The sequence below is a fragment of the Atractosteus spatula genome, chromosome 2 (assembly GCF_055471065.1).
Source record: "Atractosteus spatula isolate fAtrSpa1 chromosome 2, fAtrSpa1.hap1, whole genome shotgun sequence".
NCBI classification, from domain to species: domain Eukaryota; kingdom Metazoa; phylum Chordata; class Actinopteri; order Semionotiformes; family Lepisosteidae; genus Atractosteus; species Atractosteus spatula.
The window spans coordinates 72,415,059-72,439,286 of NC_142707.1; the positions used below are offsets into that span (position 1 = coordinate 72,415,059).

The 24,228-nt window shown below is 42.3% G+C and overlaps 1 protein-coding gene across 1 annotated transcript in view; it reads right to left on the minus strand.

Annotated features, from left to right (window-relative positions):
- Positions 1-2,717: 2,717 nt before the first annotated feature.
- The window catches only part of slc16a10 (solute carrier family 16 member 10), a 78,585-nt gene continuing 57,074 nt past the window's right edge, over positions 2,718-24,228 (minus strand). Inside the window, exons 4-6 of the mRNA XM_088905525.1 lie at positions 12,568-12,711; positions 11,559-11,787; positions 2,718-7,425 (exon numbers count right to left, since the gene is read on the minus strand). Coding sequence (XP_088761651.1) covers positions 7,190-7,425; positions 11,559-11,787; positions 12,568-12,711 — 609 coding nt within the window. The 3' untranslated portion in view covers positions 2,718-7,189. The remainder of the gene's footprint in view (positions 7,426-11,558; positions 11,788-12,567; positions 12,712-24,228) is intronic.

Consider the following 24,228-nt stretch of genomic DNA (forward strand, 5'->3'; position numbering starts at 1 on the left):
CTCAGGCTGGGACAGGAGATCACATACTGGGCTGCCAGTTCAACTGAGTTCCCTCCTCCCTCTCCCAGTAGGATTGGGACCCGTTGTGATTCTGGCAGGTGTGGGAACTCTGGGGTTAGATTTCTGAATTTCGGGAAGAATGTTTCTCTAATCCTAGAGTATCTGTCACAGTGCAGTAGGAAGTGCACCTCTGTCTCTATTTCTCCCCGCTGGCAGTGGGAGCACAGCCTGTCCTCTCTGGACAGCCAGGTCTGCCTGTGTCGCCCAGTTTCTATGGCCAGGCTGTGGTCACTGAGCCTGTACTTCGTCTGGGAAAAACTAAGGCTGCTGCTGGAAGAGGTGTTAGTGGGGCCAGCAGGGGGCGCTCACCCTGCAGTCTGTGTGGGTCCTAATGCCCTAGTATAGTGATGGGGACACTATACTGTATTCTGGCGCCGTCCTTCGGATGAGTCGTAAAACCGAGGTCCTGACTCTCTGTGGTCATTAAAAATCCCAGGGTGTTTCTCTAAAAGAGTAGGGGTGTAACCCCAAATTTCCCATTGGCACTTACCAATCATGGCCTCCTAATAATCCCCATCTCTGAACTGGCTTCATCACTCTGCTCTCCTCCCCACTGAGAGCTGGTGTGTGGGGAGAGTACTGGCGCACTATGGCTGCCGTCGCATCATCCAGGTGGGGCTGCACACTGGTGGTGGTGGAGGGGATCCCCATGACCTGTAAAGCGCTTTGAGTGGAGTGTCCAGAAAAGGGCTATATAAGTGTGAGCTATTATTATTATTATTATTATTATTAGGGTCTGTTTCCACTCACTCCTGCCCGCCAGTTTCCGTGATTTACCGACTCTCCAGACGTTTATTTACGATTACTCTTGTTAATCATACTGGGTCAATTGCAACGGACTTGCCGGTTGGACTCCTGTTAGTACCCCGCTTTAAGTTCGTTGCAATTGACCCACTGGGTCGATGTCGTAGTCACAAAACCAAACAAAATGATCTAACGCTGCACCCCTTTAATGTCTCCAAGACGGAAATGCAGTGTTGCTCATTAAGAACCTGGAAAATAACAAAGCAAAAAAAAAACAAAATCGATGGATATAAAAATCTGGATTTCTGGATACCTCTTCTATTTTGTATTATTTGTTCTTAAAAGTTTGAAAAAAAACTTTCAGAACAGCAATCGCGTCAATAGCAAAAAAAAAAGGGGTGCTTAATATGGACACAGGTGGACTCGTAAGCGTACTACAAGAGGGTAGAGAGTCAGGGTGTAACAGGTTTTTTTTTAATGAGGAATGACATATTTCTGAGGAATTGGACAATAGAGTTGTATTGTATCATATCCTTCCCAGCTCTCCTCTCAACCAGGTTAGTATGGGGCAGCCTGGCTGAGCAGCTACAATTGGTTGTAGTAGTTCAGGTGGGGAGCTGTGTCAGCATGTGTAGGCTGCAAAGGAACAAGTAACAGGTTTATTCCATACTGGAAAGAGAAGAAAGAAAACATAACATTTCGACCGTGGAGCCTTCTTCAGGTGTGAGAAAGACAGGGCAGTAAGCAAAGGTAATGTAGCAGGAGAACAAAAGCTGGGAGAGAGGAGGAGTGAGAGGCAGGAGCAGGGGACAGACAGAGAGGCCATTCAAGAGGTGTGAAGTCAGAATAGGTGTAGAGAGGTGTGAAATGAAACTTCCAATGAATAGAGAATTTAGAAGAAGAGTAGTCTGTCGTTAAGAGAAGGGGGAAGGTGTGATCCTAGCTGCAGGATAATTTTGGTTTCTATAGTCTTTCTGATGTATACATTCGGAAAACCATCTTTGAGAACACAGACGGATATTTACAACAAAGACATATCATAAAATATTTACATATACTGTAAACATATTGAGCATTATTGGGAGATAGACTCACTGTTCCTCAGGCTGTGACAGGAGATCACATACTGGGCTGCCAGTTCAACTGAGTTCCTTCCTCCCTCTCCCAGTAGGATTGGGACCTGTTGTGATTCTGGCAGGTGTGGGAACTCTGGGATTAGATTTCTGAATTTAGGGAAGAATGTTTCTCTAATCCTAGAGTATCTGCCACTGTGCAGTAGGAAGTGCTTGTCTCTCACACTGTCACAGTGTCCCCTGTCTCTCTCTCGCTCAGTCTCAGTGTCCCTGTCTCTCTCACTCAAAGTGTCCCTGTCTTACACTCAGTCACAGTGTCCCTGTCTCTCTCACTCAGTCACAGTGTCCCCTGTCTCTCTCTCACTCAGTGTCCCCTCTCTCTCTGTCTCAGTGTCCCTGTCTCTCTCTCACACTCAATCTCAGTGTCCCTGTCTCTCTCGCTCCGTGATGGGCTACCCGAGCACTGAGGTACAGCAGCCCCTTCAGGACCGCAGGTGGATCCCGGATGAAGTGGAGCTGGTACAGCAGACAGTGGGATAACTTGTTTCCAGAGCACATCTGGAAGAACACTGTCCGTGAAGCATGGCAGATTCCTGGACTGGACCGCTCCCTGGTCTTGGGACTGGACTATCCCTGCATCACCCTGCCTCTGTGGACGTGCTGCGACTGCCACACTGCCTCTCCCAGTCCTACAGAAATGTGGGCTCCTCTCTGAAGTTTTTTTTAATGTGTACTAGGGGGAATTTAAATATGTGGTCTGACTACATGACAGTGTAGTTACAGGCAAAGATTTACTGTATCCAGTAATCTCACACCAAATCAACACAAAAATTCCAAACAAAAAGTTAAAAATATCTTTACTTCGTTGAAAAGGTTTCGTCATACATTTTTCAGTCTGTTTGGTAGATTGCATATCTTTAAATCAATAGTAAAACATGCACTTATGGAACACAGAACAAAACTCCCAAAAATACAATGGTTTAAGTGAATGATTAAAACAATTAACACTATAAAATCTTAACATACATACTTAACCAATAATAAGGTTTTGAGAACAGAGTACAAAGAAAAAGAATAAACACACGATCACTTCAAAGATGGAAGCAGCTAATACTTAATCTTTCTTCCTCTTAGTTAAATCACACGACGCAATTATGGCAGACACAGCAAACTAGCGCAACTACTTGAAATAAAGCATAAAAGGCAATAATAACACTCCGATATAGATTCATTTTTCCAGTTTTTGTACACCTTTTTTAACACAAAAGCATGCTTAACAGGACGCCTGGTTTAGACATTTACTTCTGCACAGTTGTGATAAATGCAAATGGAGTTTATTCCGGTTGCATTAATGGAAAAATGAAAATGAACTCAATGTAAAAATTAAAATATCCTATATTGTTTGTCAACAACATGCTGACTAATTAGATATTTAGCCACATCTTTAAATAATATAGGTGTAAACACACTCTTCTGTTCAGAAAACAGCACAATTAAGACGTACACATTATAGGTCTGTGGGTGAGGTGAAAATGTCACCCCACCTCTTTGGGTTGGCTTGGCTGTAGTTATTTCCACATGGAAAGGCAAAGAAACTGATCTCTTGGCATGTCAGTGTATCGCAGAGCTCTGTAAGATAAATTTAATACAATACTTTCCAGTGACGCCCATGATGCCTTTGAGGATTCTGTTTGAACTAGTTTTAAATCATGACAATTCGCATTCTTTCAAGCGATCCACTGTGGTATAAAACACTCTTTCACAAGTGTATTTGCACTTCAGAATTCTTGGGACATCCTTTATTTTAAAGAACTGGCAGTTTCTTTCCAGTACAATCCCTTCAGTTCCTGAAGGACTGTCAGGGAGCTATCTGGAAATGACACGACCTTGAACTGAAAGTATAAACAGAAATGCGCATTAAGTGAGGTAATGAGAACTCTGTCACGAAAACAAAACAACTGTAAACAACAGCAGCATTAACAAGGCAAGGTTCAGAATACGTTTTCGTCACGAAAGTAAAGTTTTAACAGATGAGAACATGAGTTGTGATCACACACATTCACATAAATTAGGAATCGGATGCTTTGCATGCATAACGTAGGACTCAAGCTTACAATCCTCAAGATTGTAATGCCTCAGCCCAGGACAGTATTGAGGATTGAGGCCTCTCCAGCAGAGAAAACTCAAGAATTCATTTCTGTGGCAGTGTTTGACTTGCAGGCCTTTAGCCATCATGACATGGTTCCACTGAGAATTATTATTTCTTCAAAAGCGACAGCACTCTATCACTTTCTTGTGCATGTTTGGTTGACAAGTGCCAGACAATTGTTCAGGTACCTGAAGACTGTAACCTGCCAGCACAGACATGAATGCTGTCATTTTTTTGTATGTATTTTTATAATGAAATGATGAATTACTTTTGTATATGTTTGTTTTACCCACTCACAAATCACACACTTCTCACTTCCTTTTAAAATCCTATGTAAAAAAACAACAACAGAAATGAGCAAATCATTTTTGTCTAGTCTGTGAGAAGGCAGAAAAACTCCCTTTCGATTGTTACGTTTACACAAAAAATCTCACAGAACTGATGTCAGAACATTGACTTCATTTACATGAAACAAGTAGATTCATTTATCTCTTTAACAGTACTTCAAAGATGGACACGTGAATTATGTCTCAAATGTACATTCTAAAAGATCTTTCAGGCATGAACACATGAAGGTAATTCGTCACACAAAACTCACTGCATATGGTCTTTTTTCAGACGACTACATTTATATAGGTACTGTAATTCAATGTTCTAACCTTATGCATTTCTAGTATAGAAAATAAGCAATTTCATATTGCCCCAGTCTCAGGAAGGATTATAGGATCCATTTAGGATCAAACAGCAAATGCTGCCTCTGAAATGTCATTGGATAAAAAACAGCTTGGCTGGTTTGAAGTTAACGATCAGTTTGGCACTCCCCCATGTTTTGTTCGGGTCAGTTTCAGTCATGCTTGCCTTCGGCTTTTAAGAGAAATCGTATAAATCACATAAAAAAGAATAAAGAAAAAGTCAATAGAAGTTGGTGTCTTAAAAATACTTTCTTCACTAAGGAAGTATTTCAGAACACACATTTTCAATTACATGTTAAAAGTTGTCCCTTAGTCAATTTCCATGACTATGGTAAGACCTAAAACTAGAGGACAGTGTGCTCAGACCATGCATACATGCACTGAACTGAAATGCCCCACAAAGAAATAATTTGGCCAACAACCACACATGACAGACATGGTTATAGGATTATACCATATTAATTTGCTAAGTAACTGAAATTATGTAAATAAGTGAGGCTGTTCTTAAGTTGAACCAGGATCAACTGCTTTTCAATGAATCTTTGTGTTGCTTTTTTGTGTCAGACTGATGGTTTACAAAACCATTAAAGAAAAAAAAAACACAAATGTAATTTGAAAGATTTTTAGGGACGGTCCTTTCTTCAGAATTTGTAGTACAAAGATGACTTCCTTTATAGGAACAGCTGAGGCTTGTGCAAATGTGTGTTAATATTAAACCCAATATAAAACAACCTTTTTTCCCCAGCAGTAGTTGGCAGTCGAGTTCTCAGTGTTTTTATCTCAGTGCTGTGTTTACAGAACTATTGCTTATAATACAGTGCCTGTATTGATCCTCTGTGTACAACGATTACTGGAACTGATTGTAAGACATGCTTGCTAAGCATATTCCGTTGTACAACCTCGATCGATTACAGCTTTTGTAAGGTGATCGACTGTAATCACAGAGCTAACTTGCATTTACATTGCATAGAAAAGCAGGCTGAACGTCGGCCTACTGCAGAGAAATATATACAAGATTTTCTTAGCAGTAATTATTTAACACTCAGCACGACTTTCAGTCACCGGTTGTTATGACATATATGCTAACGCCTCTCCCTTGTAAATTTGCCCTCAGAAGCAGTTTATGAAAAGCATCAAGCAGCAAACAATCCGACAAGTATGAAGAAGACTGAATTCGTGGATCTGATGTTCATCTTTGCATTTAACAGCACTTAAAGTGGCCCACGCAACGTATCTCGACTGGCCGGAATTCTTGTGCTTTAGATCTCTTATATGAGGTGTCCCAGCACCTTCTCAGACTTTTCACTGCAAAATTGTCTTTCATTCTATTATAAAAATAATTCTCCAGATCCCGCTTCCCCTGGTGTGCTTTTTTACGCTGTGCTCCTACACGCTCCTGCCGCATGGTGAGAAGGCAATGGGTCTAGCGATAAGATCTGACATTACTAAAGAAGGACGGATGGCGAAAATCAAGTGTTCAATTAAGCGAAAAACATCTTCATTCCTTCTGCGAGGACTTTTTAAAAATTATTCCCACTGGCAGACGTTGAAGTCACCATACTATTGGTCCTGAAATGCCACTTAAGTCGAGTTTCCAGATAACTTACATAATGTGCAAACGCCTTGGAAACAGTGGTGATTTAGACACCTCAGGGGATCACGTCATACAATAAGTGATTTGGAATGAAAAGCAGATGAGGAAGTGGCTCAAAAGAGGAGAGCAGTCACAAAGAGCATTGAGCTGTTTTTTCTTAGTGTACGCGTGAATGGTACTTAGTGCTTTCTGGCAATTTTGAAATAACGACACTGTCGAAATGATGTCACTTTCTGTTGCCCACCTGTACGCTTACATTCAAATAATTCCAGGTCAGCATCACTTACAGCTAGGTACAAACAAGTATCATGTCTTTGGTCGCATCAAAGTGTTTCGTGTAATATTTGGTTCTTGACTGTGAGCAGCAGAAACGAGACTTACACTTTCGAGAAATGAATGCACTATTTCTTTACATTTTCCAAATCCACCTCTGCTGTTCCTAAGCCCGTGGCTTCTTCCACAGGCGGTTAGCTGCTTGAAGCTTTGAGCGTGAGCACCTTTTTCCAAAAGCACGCATTCCCTCGTTCGGACATCAACCGCAACACTTCAAAGAGGCTGGTTTCCGTCAACGAACACCGCCCTCGGCTACGCACGCCGAAATTGCGGAGCCGGACACATGCTGAATCCTAAGGACACTGCAACGGATACTTTCAACGAGAACATTACAAAGATTGTCAATTCCTCTTGTGTGGCGTTTCACGGATATGCACCATTCCTTCAAAAGTGTCCCCAGGTTTTCCTACAAAGCAGCTTAAAAAAGATATTGTGTATATATATATAGGCTTCTGTAGAAATATATAGGTATATATATGCATATTATAAACATATTTAGCACTTAATTCCAATGCGTCTGTGTGTGTCCAGGCGTGTGCATGTCTCACACGGCCGACTCGTGGTCCGTCTTCTCTCCCCCAGCGTCCTCGACCGGGAAGGCGCCGTTGGGCTTGGCGCCCAGCATTTTCTCCGCCGTGTCTCCCGCCGCCTCCTGCTGCTGCCTCCTCTTCCTGCGCTCCGCCCAGGGGATGAAGCACAGCACCGCCCCCCCGATGAGCGGGGGGATGCCCGCCAGGTAGAAGGCCACGTCGTAGGAGCCCAGCCGGTCGCGGAGGAAGCCTGCCGGGAGACGACGGGAATCAGGGCGGGGAGACCATCACAGCCAAGTGCGGCGGCTACATCACACCTCGCCCCCGCTGGCTAGCGCTCAGCTGCACAGTCCCACCCTTCCCGGCCTTAAGGATAGGCTGAGGGATGTCAGCTCCCGGCTCCCAGCTCCCGGCCTGGACATGTGGGGGCTTTAACTGCTGTATTTTGTACGTGACGTAAAACCCAGAATTTGTGACTAGAAACAGAACGCACATACTCGATTGAAGCACCTTCTCAGATCGAGCAAAGGCTTCAGTCATCTAATGAAGGTGGGCTGGAACCAGCAGGTAATAATAATAATAATAATAATAATAATAATAATAATAATAAACTTTATTTGATATAGCACCTTTAAAGGTAGCTTCTCAAAGCGCTTTACAGAATGACGACAACGATGAATACAAATAAAATACACAAGATACAAGACAAGTCCAACACACAGAGGTGTGTGGGGCAGCAGGGCCAGGACTGGAAATCACTGCTCTACGCCTTCGTCTGATAACGACAGTTCCTGACGGTCCTTGTTAGCTCTTTTTATTCTGCAGTCGGATTTTTTTTTTTTGTTTTCGAATTCCGTTCGCCTGCCTGGACGGGTGCGGCATCTGTCAGGGATGATGGACCGTCGGTCCACAGGCAGAGTTTCACTGCATCCCCGCACGGTGAAGACCCTGCCCCTAGGCAAATGGATGCAAATGTCGCAGCGCCGAAGCCTGTTTTTCAACCTGCGTTACCAGGCATTGGGCGCAAAAAAAAATTACTTTTCTAAAAGCCATCAGGGTCACAAGAAAAAAAAGAGCACCGCAAGACACCCTGTCGGTTCAATTTGGGTACAGCCTCTTCAGGTCCCGCCCGGCCACCGCACGAATCGGGCGCCGCAGGCTGAAGCGCACGAATGACGCGGATTCAACTAACTTCGCCAGCGCCCCTATCAACACGGCAGCCTTCGTTTCTTTTAACAGTCACACACTGTTACACTGAACCCTGCTGGAGTGCTGCCTTGACAATAATCTCTCCCTCTCCCTCTCCCTCAGCTGGTCAGCGATTGCAGAGAGCAGGGTGGGGACCGCCCCCCCCCTCTTCACATCAGCGGGGCGGCTAAAAGAGATGGTGAGCAGCTTCACGTTCCTGGGTACCTTCATGACTAATGACTGAACGTGGTCCCAGCATGTAACTGGAGCTACAGAGAAGGCACAACAGCGCCTTTACTTCCTCAGACAGGTGAGAACATTTGGTCTATCTTCAACTGTCCTTACCGCATTTCACAGGTGCGCTACTGAGAGTGTGCTCACGTGTGGGGTGACAGTGGGGTTCGGCAGCAGCTGGTTGTCTGACCGGAAGGCGTTACAGGGGGTGATCAGGTCAGCCCAGTCCATCACCGGAGTACAGCTGGCCTCTATTTCAGACATTTTTATAACTCGCTGTCTCGGGAAGGCTGGGAGTATTACTGAGGATAAAAATCATCCCGGTTTCTCAACTGTCTCCCCCCTGCCCTCTGGGAAGCGTTACAGGAGCATAAAGGCACAACCCTCCAGATTCCGAGACAGTTTCTTCCCCCAGACTTACTTTACCGTCAGATTACTGAACTCTACCCCTTAAACTGACTGTTTTTATATTTTTTTCTCACACTGCTTGTCTGACTTTTCTCTAGGTTGTGTACTATTTAATTTGTAATTGCTGGTGTTTCCCCATGTCTTTGTCTAGCTGTGTCACAGAGGAAGGCTTCTTCCCCGGTTCACCACTAGAGGGCCCTACTGCCGCCAAGGCAGCCCTCTGAATTGTTTACCGTATATGTAAGTATTTTATGATATGTGTTTGTTGTAAATGTCTGTAGATTTTATTTTACTTTTTTTTTTGTTTTGTTTCGTGTTCATTTTATTATTTTTATTTGCTTTGGCAACACTGATTGTACCCATCGGTCACGCTAATAAAGCACCTTGAATTTAATTGAATCTAAATGGTCTCCAGCACCCCCTGAGTTTCTAATTAAATACCCTACAGTATATTAAATTCTCACACGACTTCCCTTTGTTTGTCTTAGAACCCCGATATCAGCCGTAAAGCTCTCAGACAGCCGACTGGATGAGAATAAACCTACACTGACTTTCCCCTTGGAGGCACTGATGCACTAGGACTTTTTGCTGCTTTTTACTGTAGGCGTAAGGAATGTAGGACATGTGAGAAAAACTGCATCGGTTATCTCATTATATTAGAAAATTAATGAGAAGTGCATTTAAAATCAAGAAAGTGGGCCCCTCCTTTGCCCAGACCCCTGTGGGAGTATGAAACCCATCCATGTTGTTGAAGCTGATACTGCGACGTCTTCCTCAAGAAAAGTCTAACTACTGAATCCGCTAGATGGGTCACAGGGCCACCTCTCCTTTAAACCTTTTCTTATGATTAAATGGTTGAACAGAGACAACCCATTAACACAGTATTATTCTGCACTGTAAATAAGCTTTAGAGCATTCTTCTCTTATTCAGTAAACCACAATGCCCTAACCACAGTAAAAACCGTCTTGTTAAGGACAGTATTGTTTAGTTACAGTAATAGGAGACTGCAGCTGGAGCAGTGATCTGGCTCTTAGACAGCTAGAGTAACGTTCACATGCCCCCTCATCTCATCAGTGGGAGGATGCCACCTGGGCTGAGCTTCTTGCTGCAGGAAACCCTGGGCCCCAGTGGTACAGTGCTTATATCTCCCCAGTCTGAGCATCCTTCTCTTATCTGCTCTGAATCCATTAACTAATTCTTAATCCAAAGATACGCATTACCTTGTAGGCTTACCTCCTGCCATTTAGGAATGAATCTTTCACGTGGAACCTTACCAAAAAGCCGTTGAACATTTAAGAGACCGTATTAATATGCTCTGTAAGAATATTGCAGCTGTGGGAGTTCTTTGAACAAGTGGCAGGTTAGATAAGACCTACAATACCTGCTAGGCCTACAGTAGGACGTCTTAATCCTGGCCACCTCCTAGAGCCCTGCTGACTACAGGTGATCATCTAGTTTAGTTCTAATTATTGCTTCAATAAATACACATGTGCCTGAAGTCAGGCCAGTTGTACATTGTTTTTCCTGGATCAGTATTCTAGCTTATTTTAAGGATTTGTGTTAGATGAGCAATTCTTCGGTCAAGGGGAATTGCCTCCGACTGAGTGACTGCTGCAGTGTTTCCTGAAATACCACTGGTAGCATCTGCCCTGGAGATTTGTCTGAAGTGCCTCCAGTATTTGTACTTGTAGTATCTGCCTCTTCTGTCCTAATATTATCTGAATTAGAGCTGAGGCATGTTCAGTGAAATATTAATTTAATACGTCATCCGTTTTCCTTTCAACGTCTAAAGGTTTCCCATCATTATTATCTGAGAGTTTATTATCCTTGACTGTTTTTGTTGTAATACCTATCTCTGGACTTAATACTTGATTTTCATTAGTTTAGCATCCATCGTAATTTTATTTCCTAGTGTTCCTAGCCTTTCTAGTATGTTTTTACTTGTGCTTGTAACTAAAGATAATCAGTTTATAAAGCTTTTTCATTCTTTATTTCCAATCTGAAAAAAGTATTTCTGTGGATGTTAAACAGAGCTTGTTTATGTTCATAAGAGCTCACATTATATGGTCTAGTTGTAAAGTGAACACAGAAGTATTGTTATTATTATTTGCATTTCATACATTACAAGAGTAGATTTCATTTAATCTGTGACATGTTAGATATTGATGTTGTGTGATCTGGGAGGTATTATGTAGTTCAGGTGGGGAGCTGCGTCAGCATGCGTAGGCTTCAAAGGAACAAGTAAAGGTTTATTCCCTGCTGGAAAGGGAAGAAAGGAAACACATTTATAACACACCCGAAGAGAGCTCTACAGCCGAAACATTGTGTTTCCTTTCTTCTCTTTTCAGCAGGGAATAAACCTTTACCAGTTCGCTGGGAGGTATTATGTTCCTCTGCTCAGGATTGACTGGAAAACTTCAGCAGGACCGCTGTGTGCCAGCAGATGGCAGTAAAACACTCGTAAAAGAATCTCTTCCACCTCCGCTGCACCGCGCTGTATCCGCACTGTGTCTCTCTGCGCAGTTGCTTAAAAGCCTGGGGTCCTGCCTCACCTGCAATGGGGGGTCCCACAGTCATGGGGACAGACATCATGCCCAGGAGGAAGCCGATGGCCTGGGAGACATTCTGAGAGCCCACCAGCTCGAAGGCGATGGGAGCCATTATGCAGATGAAGCAGCCATCGAAGAGACCCATGAGCAGGCAGACGGCAATCAGGCCTCCAAAGATGTCACACAGGGGGATCATCATGGACATCAAGCCGATCACCACAAACGAGGAAACCTACACCCCCAGGGGAAAAAGGACAAGGGCTTTCACTTCCGAGCCTGGAGGCCTGGTTAGTTCTCACCAGCTCACTTCGGTTAACTCAGAAAGGCCGCTGTCCCTGGGGCAACACGCCAGCTACACAAGCTACAGGCCCGCTGATACAGAAAGGCCTTCCTGCCTTCAGTCGTCACTCATCTTAAGGGCGCTTCACAACACACTCATGTTTGTAATAATCATAAAAACATTAATATGAAGACTAATGAAGGAGAGAAAAAGAAAGCTTTACATTTTAGGGCCCATTTTTTCTCATGAGACTCTCAGGTCTACTTATAAAAGCTTACCGTGTGAAAGAGGCTAAAAGCTCGGGAAGGTAGGGCAGTAAAGATACGAATACAGCAAAGTTCACGCTCAGCATAAGCAAGAGACGCCAGCAGATTCACGGCACAACTTGGAAGTGGTCCACCTACAGCAGGTTCGAGTGCGAAGCCGAGCCAGTGCGCAAGCAGCAGGAAAGCAAGAAGAGGTAATTACATGCTGAAAAGTAGAAAGAAGAGAAACACACAAGGTTTTGTCTGCGGGATGCTCTTCTGGTGTGCCTCACAGACAAAACGTGCTTTTTTCCTCCTTCTTTCTGCATTCCAGCATGGAATGAACTTGCAGGAGGTTTTCTGGTCCCTCGTCATTAATAAGACAGTGCATTTAGCAAAGCAGTGCAAGTGATCAAACTGAGCTCAGCCCCAGGGCGTGTGAAATGAGGTCTATCAGAGTACGAGGTTATTCCTGGGCAGCACCTACCTGAAGGTAAACTTTATTGACGCCAGGCACGTAGTCAGCAACCCTGCCAAAGATCAGGCGGCCCACTCCTGACGTGATGCCAATGCACATGAGCAGGACCTCTTTATTGGCATCTTTGCCGAACTTTTCCTCCACATGCTTCATCTGTGGGGCGAAGGACACGAGAAACAGCCGTCAAGGCAGTGACCGAAACCGTTCCCTTCCGCTGGGATTAAAAAGGAAATAACAGTCGCCTCTGGTGTTCCTGTAGGGCAACCTCACAATCAATCCAAGTTTAGTGATCCTCATTAACTGAAACACTTGTTTTGTGTGTAGTCTACGAAACACGCCCGGCGCTCTTTTTCTTATGAGTGTGGAGTGGCCAACACAGCTTTTGGGGGGCAGCTAAGCAGCTGGTTTAGGATTACAATACAAGGGATTGAATTGCACAAGGGGGAGGGTCTCAGAGAGAAGGGTCAGGCCTCAGGAGAAAGATTCACTCCGGGAGAAATCAAACCTTTCAGTTCCTCGTGTACTTTGGCGACAGGAACCACTGGCACATCTAGTGGTGAAATGGTGTTCACTGTACAGCTGTGTAACAGGCATAATGTGATCTATTTTACTACATTTCAGCAGTAAATGATCTAAATAGCGATCTATAAGGCAGCAGTGTGGAACTGTGGTTCGGGCGCTGGACTCCAGACCAGAGTGCCGTGGATCTAAGCTCGGTGTGTAAACTTGCTGGTGTGCCCTTGGGCAAGGTGTGTCACACCCGTTGATCCTGACAAAGGAGTCCAAGCTGTCATTGTATACTGCCATTGACTGAGCTGGTCAAACAAAGCAATGAAAACAATACTGCTACCTACTGTATAAGATCCCTACAACATTCAATGAAATATCAATAAGAAAAATGACATTAACATCTCCGAGGAAACATACAACCATGAACAATCTGCAATCAGAGATGTAGAGGGCCTCCATGCTACACACAATGCAGGTTGTGTGAAGTTTCAGAAGAGCTCTGTAGTGAAACTGCATGCAGCCCATCAAGCTTCTTACAGTTGAGTCACATTAAAGCACATTTAAACTGAAACACCTAAAATAATCCTGAAAAGCAAAGATGAAAGAAAACCTTCTAATGTAAATAGTAAGGTTGCACAATCCCTCTTTTTTTAAATGTTATTTTAATATTGAAAGAAAAAAGGCATTAACAATTTTCTGCACGACACTCAGCAGGCCTCAAACACATAATTAATGACTTAGAAACATGTTCTGTGCTTCATAAAAATGCGACTGCTTTTACTCAGAATACTTTCCTTCACTAATCTAAACCAGGAATATTTGGCTCCGGGGAGAAAAATCCAAGACCCTTTTGAAGTTTATATTAATGCCTATACCATTTTTATATTGTCTAAATGATTGATCTAATACAGGGAATACAGAGCAAAGCAAAATATCACACTTGTTTGGATTCAAACTCCTTTTGTCACAACTCCACAGAGCACAAAGTAGCACCTAAGATACAACATCTCTTTGTTCTGAAAAACTCCTGAAAATTTAACTTTTCTTGATTTTCTTGGTTTTTTTAAAAAAAGTAGAAGGTTTAAACTAAAATATTATTATTCATAAAATCAGAGAAGGTTAGTGTTGCATTTGTTCATACGGTTAAAAAATGTAAATGTTTAAATAAAAAATGACAAAATCCCTCATGTGTCGGCAGAATGTCAGAGGGAATGTGTCAGAGGGACTATTTATGATGAACGCAGTGTTTGGCCAGAATATCACGTTGTGTTTCACAGCCATCCATAAATTCACCCTTCAACTGAACGTGTTGTACTTTTTTTTTCAGGAGATCAAGACCCCAGCATTCGGTTGACGCGAAAAAGGACCCAATAAAACCTGCATCTCAGATCTTTATTTATGCCGGTGGTGTCCTGTTTCTGCATTGATTGCTCAGCTCTGAATGCCACTTTCCGTTAAAAACCAGCCCAAGTCATTAAACACCTCAACAACAACCAAAAGCACACCATGTACGGGCTATATTTAGGTCAAAGAATCAAAGGTCTCTCCAAGCCGAGTGTCCCTCATTTTACCTCTCCCACCCACGATTACACTGACTTTTCTGTCCTTTTACAGGAAATCCACGACTCGTATTCTAAAATAAGCAAAATCCAACATCACACATATCAGCAGCTCTCAGTAACAGAGTAATTACCTCCTTCCATTGATTTTTAGACCTTAACTTTCCACAACTTCTCCAGGACTTTGCTCACCAGATCTTACATTCTGAGATGGTCTAAATTTTGATCTCAGCTTGAAATCTCTGCATTCTTTCCCTCTTTCTCCCTCACGCCAGAGGAAGACTCTTCAGCAAATTCACTGTTGTGGCTTTCTTCTAGCTCTCAGTGGGGAAAACCTACTTAATAAATCCGTGTGTCGAACAGGCCTGACAGACGACTGTAGCGTTTTCTCATCTTCAGGTAATGACCTGGCCTCAAATGCAATTGTTTACTTTTCTTGATGACAGAAGATCTTGAGGGTCTCACTGTACCATGGTAAAGGCAGAACATCCACCTAGCTTCATCCATTTTTAAAAATGAAATCATTTTTTTAATGAACGAGTAATTCAAAGTCATCTTGGAATGGGAAAAATAAAACAAGCCACAATAATAGCTAAATCAATCCAAATCCAATCCAAAGTAGTGTAACTATGCATGATCATATCATCTCAGTTTTATTGGATCTGTCTCGCACTTGTCTTTTAAGAAAACATACTGTCACCTGATAAACACAGGTTTCCTGCTGAAATTCTCTCATCTGCACATTTTCTATGCATAGACACTACAGTTCCTGTAGTTCTACTACAAAAACCTCATCTATCAAAAGGTATTGGGGCATAAGTGTAGCTGTCACGGTCGCCATCCTCTCCTCCAGAGGGCGCTCCAACCTCCCCACGTTAGTTCTTTTTATTACCTGCACTATTTCCTGGTGTGCCCTGTTTTAGATTCCCTATTTAAGTTTACTCCTTCCTGCCTTCGGCGCTCAGCGCTGGTACACGGTAGCTCGATGGCCCGCCTAGTACCAGGTCGGCCCATGTCCGTGGCCTGAGGGCACAGGCCTGTTAATGCTCCCCGACCCACTGAGGCCGGGGCTTGGATTCTCGCCTCGTCTTCGTTCCTGCTTCTCTGCGTCTCCTGATGGGTCTCCCGGCCATGGACTTAAGGACTGCTTCCTGGCTTCCCTTTGGACTTCCCTGGATACGTTTGCCTACGGATGTTCCCTGCACGTCTGCATGAACCTCCCTGCTTCACTGTGAGCACCAATAAACCCCGTGTGTCTTTTCTGAACCCTGTCTATGGTCCTTTTTCCGGAATCGCCGCCTCACATAGGGTCTAAACCCCACCCTCCAGGGGAGACCAACCCGGCTTCCATGACAGCAGCCCATTTCCATTCCATCCGAGCCTGTGTTGTAGTTTACGGACAGCGAGGCAAAAGGGTGTTTTCACAAGGAAAAGAGCCTCTCTATAGAAACACACTGATGTACAGGCTGAGTTTTGTGGCTTAAACCAATCCCCAGTGAAAGCAGAACATCTTGAAGGCTCCACTAAATAGTGTCTTTGAAACAGAGACTTTTGTAACGGTTTTAGTTTTCTATGGATTACATAATCACAGCTCATTTCATGAGAAACAACAGGATGCAGAAAAGCAACAGATTTTTATTTTACCACAATAAAATGCGGCCTTATTAATGAATCGTGTGCTCTTCAAAAGCATTTCCAACCACACACATAAATCACGGAAGAGTTTAGCGGTATCTGCACTGCTGATCAGAAACACAACGTGAATTCCAGCTCAGTTTGTAATAATAATTTTCCCACATATTTTAAACTGTGACATGAAAGTGCTTATTGTATTTTCCTGTCAGTGTAGAAGACTGAGAATCTAAATAGTATTTAGTGTTCAACACCAGAGCATTTTCAGGACATATTCAACATTTCTTTAGGCCAAAGCAGGTCTTGAAAGCTTTGCAATATTTCAGATTACTTATCTGCAAAAAGGACTGAGATGAGTTTTTTGTGTGCCCTTTTGTTAGGTCACTTCCATAAACACAGAAGAAAAACAAAGCATCCAACTGCTTCAATGTCCAATAATGCTGAATGTTAGGTTTTACTTCGCTAAATTGGTCACATGCTTTAAACTAGCAACAACAATGACGGAGAATACAGACTTTCAGAATTTACTCACCCCTCACGCAAGATGAAGTCTCAAACTTCATGCAATATGCCTTCAGAGTAATGTATCCAAGTATTGAATTCGTGCATTAAACATCTTCAGAGGCAGTGACAAAGTCACCCCAGCGGACTTCAGAACAAACAGTGAAACACCACATAGAAGACAGAAGTAGAATTTACGTGGACTGAAACTGAGATTAGGAGGCACTATATACCCAGAGGGTTGTTGGAGAATGGAACGAGCTACCCAGCCATGTTGCTGAAGCTGATACAGTGGTTTCCTCCAAGAAACAGCTGGATGAGATCCATGGATCAATCACCTACTGACCACCAAAGCCAGTAACCAGAGTACAGATGAGACGTGAATGCTCCATCTGGGGTGATGTAATTAGTGGAGTGCCACAGGGACCTGTATTAGGGCCATTGATCTTCCTATTTCAAATCCAGGATGTAGATTCTAGTACAGTTTGTAAGCTAAGTTTGCAGAGGACATCAAAATAGGACAATTCATAAAAGCTCCAGATCCTTAATGGATCCCTCTGTAAACTTTCTCATATTCTGCGACATTTTAACTCTGCCATTTCTTGCGCCGGCTGCAATGTCCCTTTCACAGCCGTCACAAACTAGTTCATTTTTCTGGTATAGGCAAGCACTCACTATACACGCTATAAAATATCTCTATATAATAAATACGAGATGTCCCTCAGAGTACCACTAAATGCTTCGTGGCTTTGTGTCAAAAGTGTCAAAATGTGGAGTTTTCTGGTTCTTCCTAAGAAATCTGCCTGAGGATATGTTGGACAAGCTCACAGCACATTTCTAGTCAACCTGAATATGGTTTGTGGCTCAGAGAGCCTTTCAGTTGGCAGCTTTAAACAATGTCAAGTGCTCTGGGCCTAGTATATATATTTTCGTAGTGCTTATGTTATTCTATATATTGACTTATTCCCATGTGAGACACAAGTATTGTGTATCTCAAGCACTCTCAAAAACTGACAGCCTATCATTTTAACAGACTGAAGCTAAAAGCATCAGAGTTATGAGCCGGAATACAGCACAGTGTTTACTCAATGTGTTATATGATAAAGTACATAAACATCAAACAGGTTATCAAGTATAACAAGACAATAGTTCTGTAAATAGCAAAGTTTTCAGCCTCACGAGAACACATTGATTTAGGATTAAAACCATGTGGTTCAATTTAATGATCTCCGTAATTAGCATCTAATGGAGACAGCTTACAAAATGAATCACATTAGGGTGGGTTTTCTTCAGATAACACATTTTTGGTTATGAAAACAAGTGAAGCTACGTTATTTTCCTTTCCAGGATCTATAAATCAACAACCAGCCGGTCACCTTGAAAGTGACCAATCACTTCTCCTCATGTCAGTCCTGCCCGACACACAAACAGAAGGCTTCTGGAAACAGTGGGGATCGCTGCCTTCTTATCTGCTTTATCAAGTAAACTAAAAACAGGTGGTGTGCAGTCCATATTCCTCTTCTTCCAGGGTCAGTTTCTGACTGTACCTGTAACCCTTGAGGGGTCCGCGAGTCTGTGACCCCAGACCCCAGTGAAGCTGACGACTGTACACGCTGAAACCAGAGAAGGAATCTTGGCAGGTGTGGTAGGTTTTCAAAGAAAGGTAGTTTGAAGGTATAAAAACTAGATGGACAGTAGGCCAAGTCAAATAAAACAAAGTTACAGACTGAACCTGCCCTGAGGTCAGATCGAATGCTCCTTACCACTTACTGTAAAGACATTCACTGCTTTGAGTGAAGTAACTACAGTCTTATTTCTCCATTAAACACTACGATTCAAAACACAGACTTTTAACAGTTTGTGTAGGCATGCATCACTCAAGAGAAAAAAACAGCCTGACCACCCTTGTGCCTCAGGGAAAATATCTGGAAGGAATTACTCAGAAATGCGGCTCAGATGTACTGGACTGTATAATTACTAATCATCTGCTTACTAGAGGCTGCCCTGAGCCTTTTATCTGCGGTTTTTCTATAAATTTCCAATCTATTTTCCAGTAAATTACGCTAAAGTGAAAAAAACAGTAAAATGAGTGGAATGCACTGGAGTTCCTAGTCCTGTGATACAGATGTCATATAAAGGGAATGACTAATATGTCTCTCGATAGATACACGGCGCAACATTTTCACATTCAGCTCACCGTCTAAAAAATGACGTCCCACTCCTTGCCCTGTGGCAAAGCAATTAAACAGACAGTATATCTTCCACCGTAATTCCCAATTCTTTCCGAAAAATCGAACCTGCTTAGCACACTAACCCCTTCTTTGACTCTTTCTTTTGAGGGAACCCGCACAGTTGTACCTCCTTGCACATAATTTAGTATAATCTTTAATTATACTAAAACAAACTTGTTTCTGCATAATTAAATTCCATCCCTGAGCTGTACAGGGCTCCAGAAGCAGTAAATCATCCTAAATCAAAGAGTCAGAATCTCTCTTAATACACAGAAAATTACATTAATCGCAAATCAAAAAGGAAAAACAACTGAATGCCCTAAATAAGCTCGGTCAGCTCTTACTCAGAACCATACGTTCTACCTATCAAGCACTTCTTGGTCATAAGTATAGTCAACCAGGCCTGTCCAGCATATTGACACATGCCCAAAAGCATGCTGGGATTTTATTTGCTGTGTGGATGTTATTTGCTTTTAACAACCTTGGTGTCCCTCCTTAGTTACCCAGGTGTTTCCATTTTTTTGTCCAATTTCTGTATCTCTAAGCAATAAGCTTTAGGGACACTCATTAAAAGAAAAACAGAAAAACTTTACTTATATGAGTAAGTTCAAGTTGACGTCTTTGGTATCTCTTTCAGAAGTTTCCACATCAGGATCTTCTCTTTGTATTTGCACAGGAAAGTCCTCATTACTTAACACACCACACTCACAGCAGCTGGGAAGGTGACTGACAGTGTAAATTATAGCTACAGCATTTACTGCCCTAAATTAGCATTGCGAGGGTCCAGAAAAAAAATCAAAGTCAGTCCCTCTTAACAATTTGCGCCGCCCAGTCTCATCTGAAGGCTTTTACTAACAGTTAAGACTGTAAAAAAAAAAAGTCTGCAAAAAGGCCTCAAATGTGCAGGTGCCTGACTGGGAGAAGGCAAGGGTATTGTTTTAGATGTAATTGGTTTCTATTTTTATATGAAGGCATTTGTCTAGATCTGGAAACAGAACAAAAGCACAGAGAAATAAAACAGGGTAGAACACTACATAATATTTAAATAGCAAATACTGTTTTTGAACAGCAGCAGAGAAAAAGCCCTTTGTAACACCTGTTCAGTTACCAGCCAATCAGGGATTAAACAATTAAGCACAGAACAATTACCTCTCTGTATAATCTCTGTATAATTCAAATGGCTTTTTAGCACAAAATGACAAAGTAAAAACAATAGAAGACAATATGTAAACACTTTCCAATATTGGACAATTGTGTCTGTTTCAATGTATGTACTATGAATTAGAGCAGAGCCATCAAATCGGCAGCCACTTCAATATAATCCGTTACAATCCACAAAATGCACATTAAATATTTTATTAGCAGCATCAGTACAGCATCTGAGGGCCAAGCTGAGTCCACGAAGGGAACTGGAAGGGCTACTCATGACATCTTCAGAAAGGTCGTCGGGAATGCCTTCAGGATACAGAGGAGCTGCCCCTGATATTCAGGAGGGATTGCTGTGATATTCAGTCACAACTCATTAGGGATTTGCAGACACTATTTGAAAGCAGGGGTGTTCAAGGTCCAGTCCAAGAGGGCCACTTCCTGATGGCTTTGTATCATCTGTATCATCAGCATCTGGTAAACATGGTGACCAACTAGGTAAATAAGTATTAGAATCAAATATTTGGACTCTGCTCCCACAGTCCAAAGGCATACTGGTACAGTAGGTTAATTGGCTTCTGGGAAATTTATGGGGTGGCACAGTGGGGAGCATTGCTTCCTCACAGCTCTGGGGCCCTGGGTTCAATTCCTGGGCTGCTGTCTGTATGGAGTTTGCATGTTTGCCCCGTGTCCATGTGGGTTTCCTCCAGGTGCTCCAGTTTCCTGCCTCAGTCCAAAGGCATACTGGTGGGCTACCTGACTTCTGGGAAAACTGGCCCTGGCGAGAGTGTGACTGTGTGGGTGTTTGTGTCTGTGTGTGACTGCGATGGACTGGTGTCCTGTCCCCAGTGCACCATGTCTTACGCTTCTTGCTTGCCAGGATAGGCTCCAGCTGTGCTGGATAAAGCAGTAAGGAAATGGTTGGATGGATTTAAGACACCGAAAAAGCGTTTTGGCCCTTGATGACTGCTCTTTGGCCACCCCTGGTCTGCAATGCCCTCATTGTGCTGTATAAACACCAGAGTGATGTACAGCACAAGAGAGAAAATGACTTAGTTTAAATATACAGTAACAGACAACAAAGCATAGATTCAGAAGTTAGGTTTTCTTTTGAAAAAAAATGTTACTTCTCCCAGGTTTTCACTGAAAAAATATTACTTTCCTGATGACTTTTAAACTGACTTTAAGTGCAAAACCAGGGTTATAACACTGTGAAATGGGAATTAAAGCATAGATACCATTGCAAGCTTCTCTTGTAAAAAAATCCAAATCATACACTACTGAATAAGACACTCACTAATAATTAGTCTATATCCATTCCTAAATCTAGCATACACTTTATTTTACTTCATTTTTATACAGTAAACTAAACCTTAATTTAAGCTTTTTAAAAAAAATAATTAATAGCTCTTTCCTGATAATGTGTCTGTAGAGCTCGTGTCCCAACAAGACGATCGGTATTGGTATAATAAGGCAAAACTGAGAAGTAATTCATTGGCAGAGTGTGCAGACTGGGGTCTCTGTTCATACTGTATATAGAGACAGGTTAAAAGCGCTATATAAGTGTAAGGAATTATTATTATTATTTTTGGTTCCACTACTCATTTGACACATGCACCGCACTTCCCAATTTAGGTAAAGGCTTATTCCTCGCTGAAAGGAAAAGAAAAGAGACACAATATTTTGGCTGTGGGGCCTTCTTGTTGTGTCTCTTTTCTTCTCCTTTCAGGGAGGAATAAACCTTTACCTGTTCCTTCACAGCCTGCGCGTGCCGACAGCTCCTGACTCGGATTTCCTCATTCATACCAGGGATCTAGATCCTGGGATTGTCAGGGAACTAGTGAAGTTTGGAGATTATAATGCAGGAGGATTAACACCGTAGAAATGGCAAACGAAAATTCAAAAGGATTTAGGCAAAAATTTAGAAAGGGGGCAAACACACTATTTTAGACATGTGCAGACTTGCTGTCTTCACGAAGTCAGCAGAAATATAAACTTCATAAACCTGAGCAACAACCTCAAGCTTAAAGAAGCTATTTATGAAAAAGGCTTGGATGTTAATTGCTGAACTGTTGTTGTTGTTTTCTAGATCACAGTTTTCGCCAATGCCACCATCTGATTTTTTTTACAACTGTCAGCTTTTAGATCACATGGTCTCATCGTAGCTTTCATTTCTACGTTGACGATACTCAAATATACATCCATACCAAATCTGACACCGATGTGGCTGTCTCTATTCTATCTAATTGTATTTCTGACATAACAATTTGGATGACTCGAAATTTCCTTCATCTTAACTGTGACAAGACTGAAGTCATGCTTATTGGCACCCCCCATCAACTTCGTAAAGCCAGTCCTGTAACCCTATCTATAGATGGCTCTGTACTTGAGCTTCAATCTGAATTGAAAAACCTTGGGGTTATATTCGATTCTGGCTTAACATTCGATCCACATGTGCAGCATAATTTCAAAACATCTTTTATTCACCTCAGAAATATCGCTAGACTACGCCCTATGCTATCACTAACTGTGGCTGAAAAGCTGATCAACACATTTGTGTTCTCTCGAATTGACTACTGTAATGCTCTACTCTCTGGGGTATCTAAATCTACTTTGAACAAACTGCAGTATGTCCAAAATTCAGCAGCCAGAATCCTGACCAGGTCTAGTGCAAGTGTTCACATTACTCCTATCCTGGAGGCCTTGCACTGGCTTCCGGTCAAATTCCGTGTAGACTTTAAAATCCTCATGCTCACCTATAAGGCTCTGCATGGCTTGGCACCTCAGTACCTGTCTGAGCTATTATCGCCCTACTCCCCACCTCACAACCTTCGCTCTTCTAATTCTGCTCTCCTTACTGCCCCCCAAGCCCGTCTACATTGTATGGGTGACAGACCCTTCTCCTGTTATGCCCCCAAGCTCTGGAACTCTCTGCCCAAGGAAATCAGAGAGTCACCTTCTCTGAACTCCTTCAAATCCAGACTCAAAACCCTCTTCTCTAGAAAAGCCTTTACTGAACTCATTCCATTCTTCACCCCTCTGCCTTTCCTAGTACCACCATCCACGGTCTCCTCTGTATATTGTTAATGTGTTTTATCTTGTGTATTCTTTTTATTTATCGTTGTTATCATTCTGTAAAGTGCTTTGAGAAGCCACCTTTAAAATAAAATAAAGTTTATTATTATAATAACTGCGCATCAACAATCACTGCTCAGGTACCATGATAAATGTTGCTATTGAAAATCTGGTGCCGCTCTATCACATATATTACGGCAAAGGGCGGTTAAATGGGCGAACGGTACAATACGTCTAGTCAGAAACTACAGTACGTTGTTTGTCTGCACCGTACCAGCAACTCATTTCACAGGAATCAGGAATTATTGGCCCGTTTATTTCTCAAAACAATCGCTGATGTTTTCGCAAAAAACAGAGTATATAAAACCTAAAATGCACATTGGAAAGTTTTTTTTTGTATCTACCCCCTAACCTGATCTTAAAATCCTTCAGATTTCACAAGGAAAAAAAAAGTGGAAGATATTCAAAGTTGTCTAGATTTAAAGCAATTCTCTGTATTTCACGAGAACAAATTGCTATGCGTTAAAAAGCTTGTAAAAAGAAATTGATCCGGTGAAAACGTACGCCATTATAGGACAGATTTCACTGCACGCTTCACAGGTGTAAGCTTTGAAACGATGGAAAAGACAAGGTACAGAAACAACAGCGAGTTTTCACAATAAAGTGGTCGAGAGTCCTGTTTCCAAAGGTGCTTTTGGGGAAATCAAGAAAACCTTTCAGTGATGGTTAAGACCATTGCTGAAAAACTGACTATAAAAATAGTTCAAAGCTGGTAATGTAATCGGTGTAGAATTATTTATATATTAATATAAAATTCCAGAAAGTAAGTTCTAATACCTACAGACATTTACGTTTGGTTACATACTGTATATACCATGTTACATTAAATGTTTTTACATGAACTGTGTACCATATTGTTTTGGACTAAGCATGTAAGAATATCTTAATTTACCCCTGGCAAGTGTTGGTAGCCACATATTATGACAGCAGAATGTTTTGAATACAAATGAAAAAGA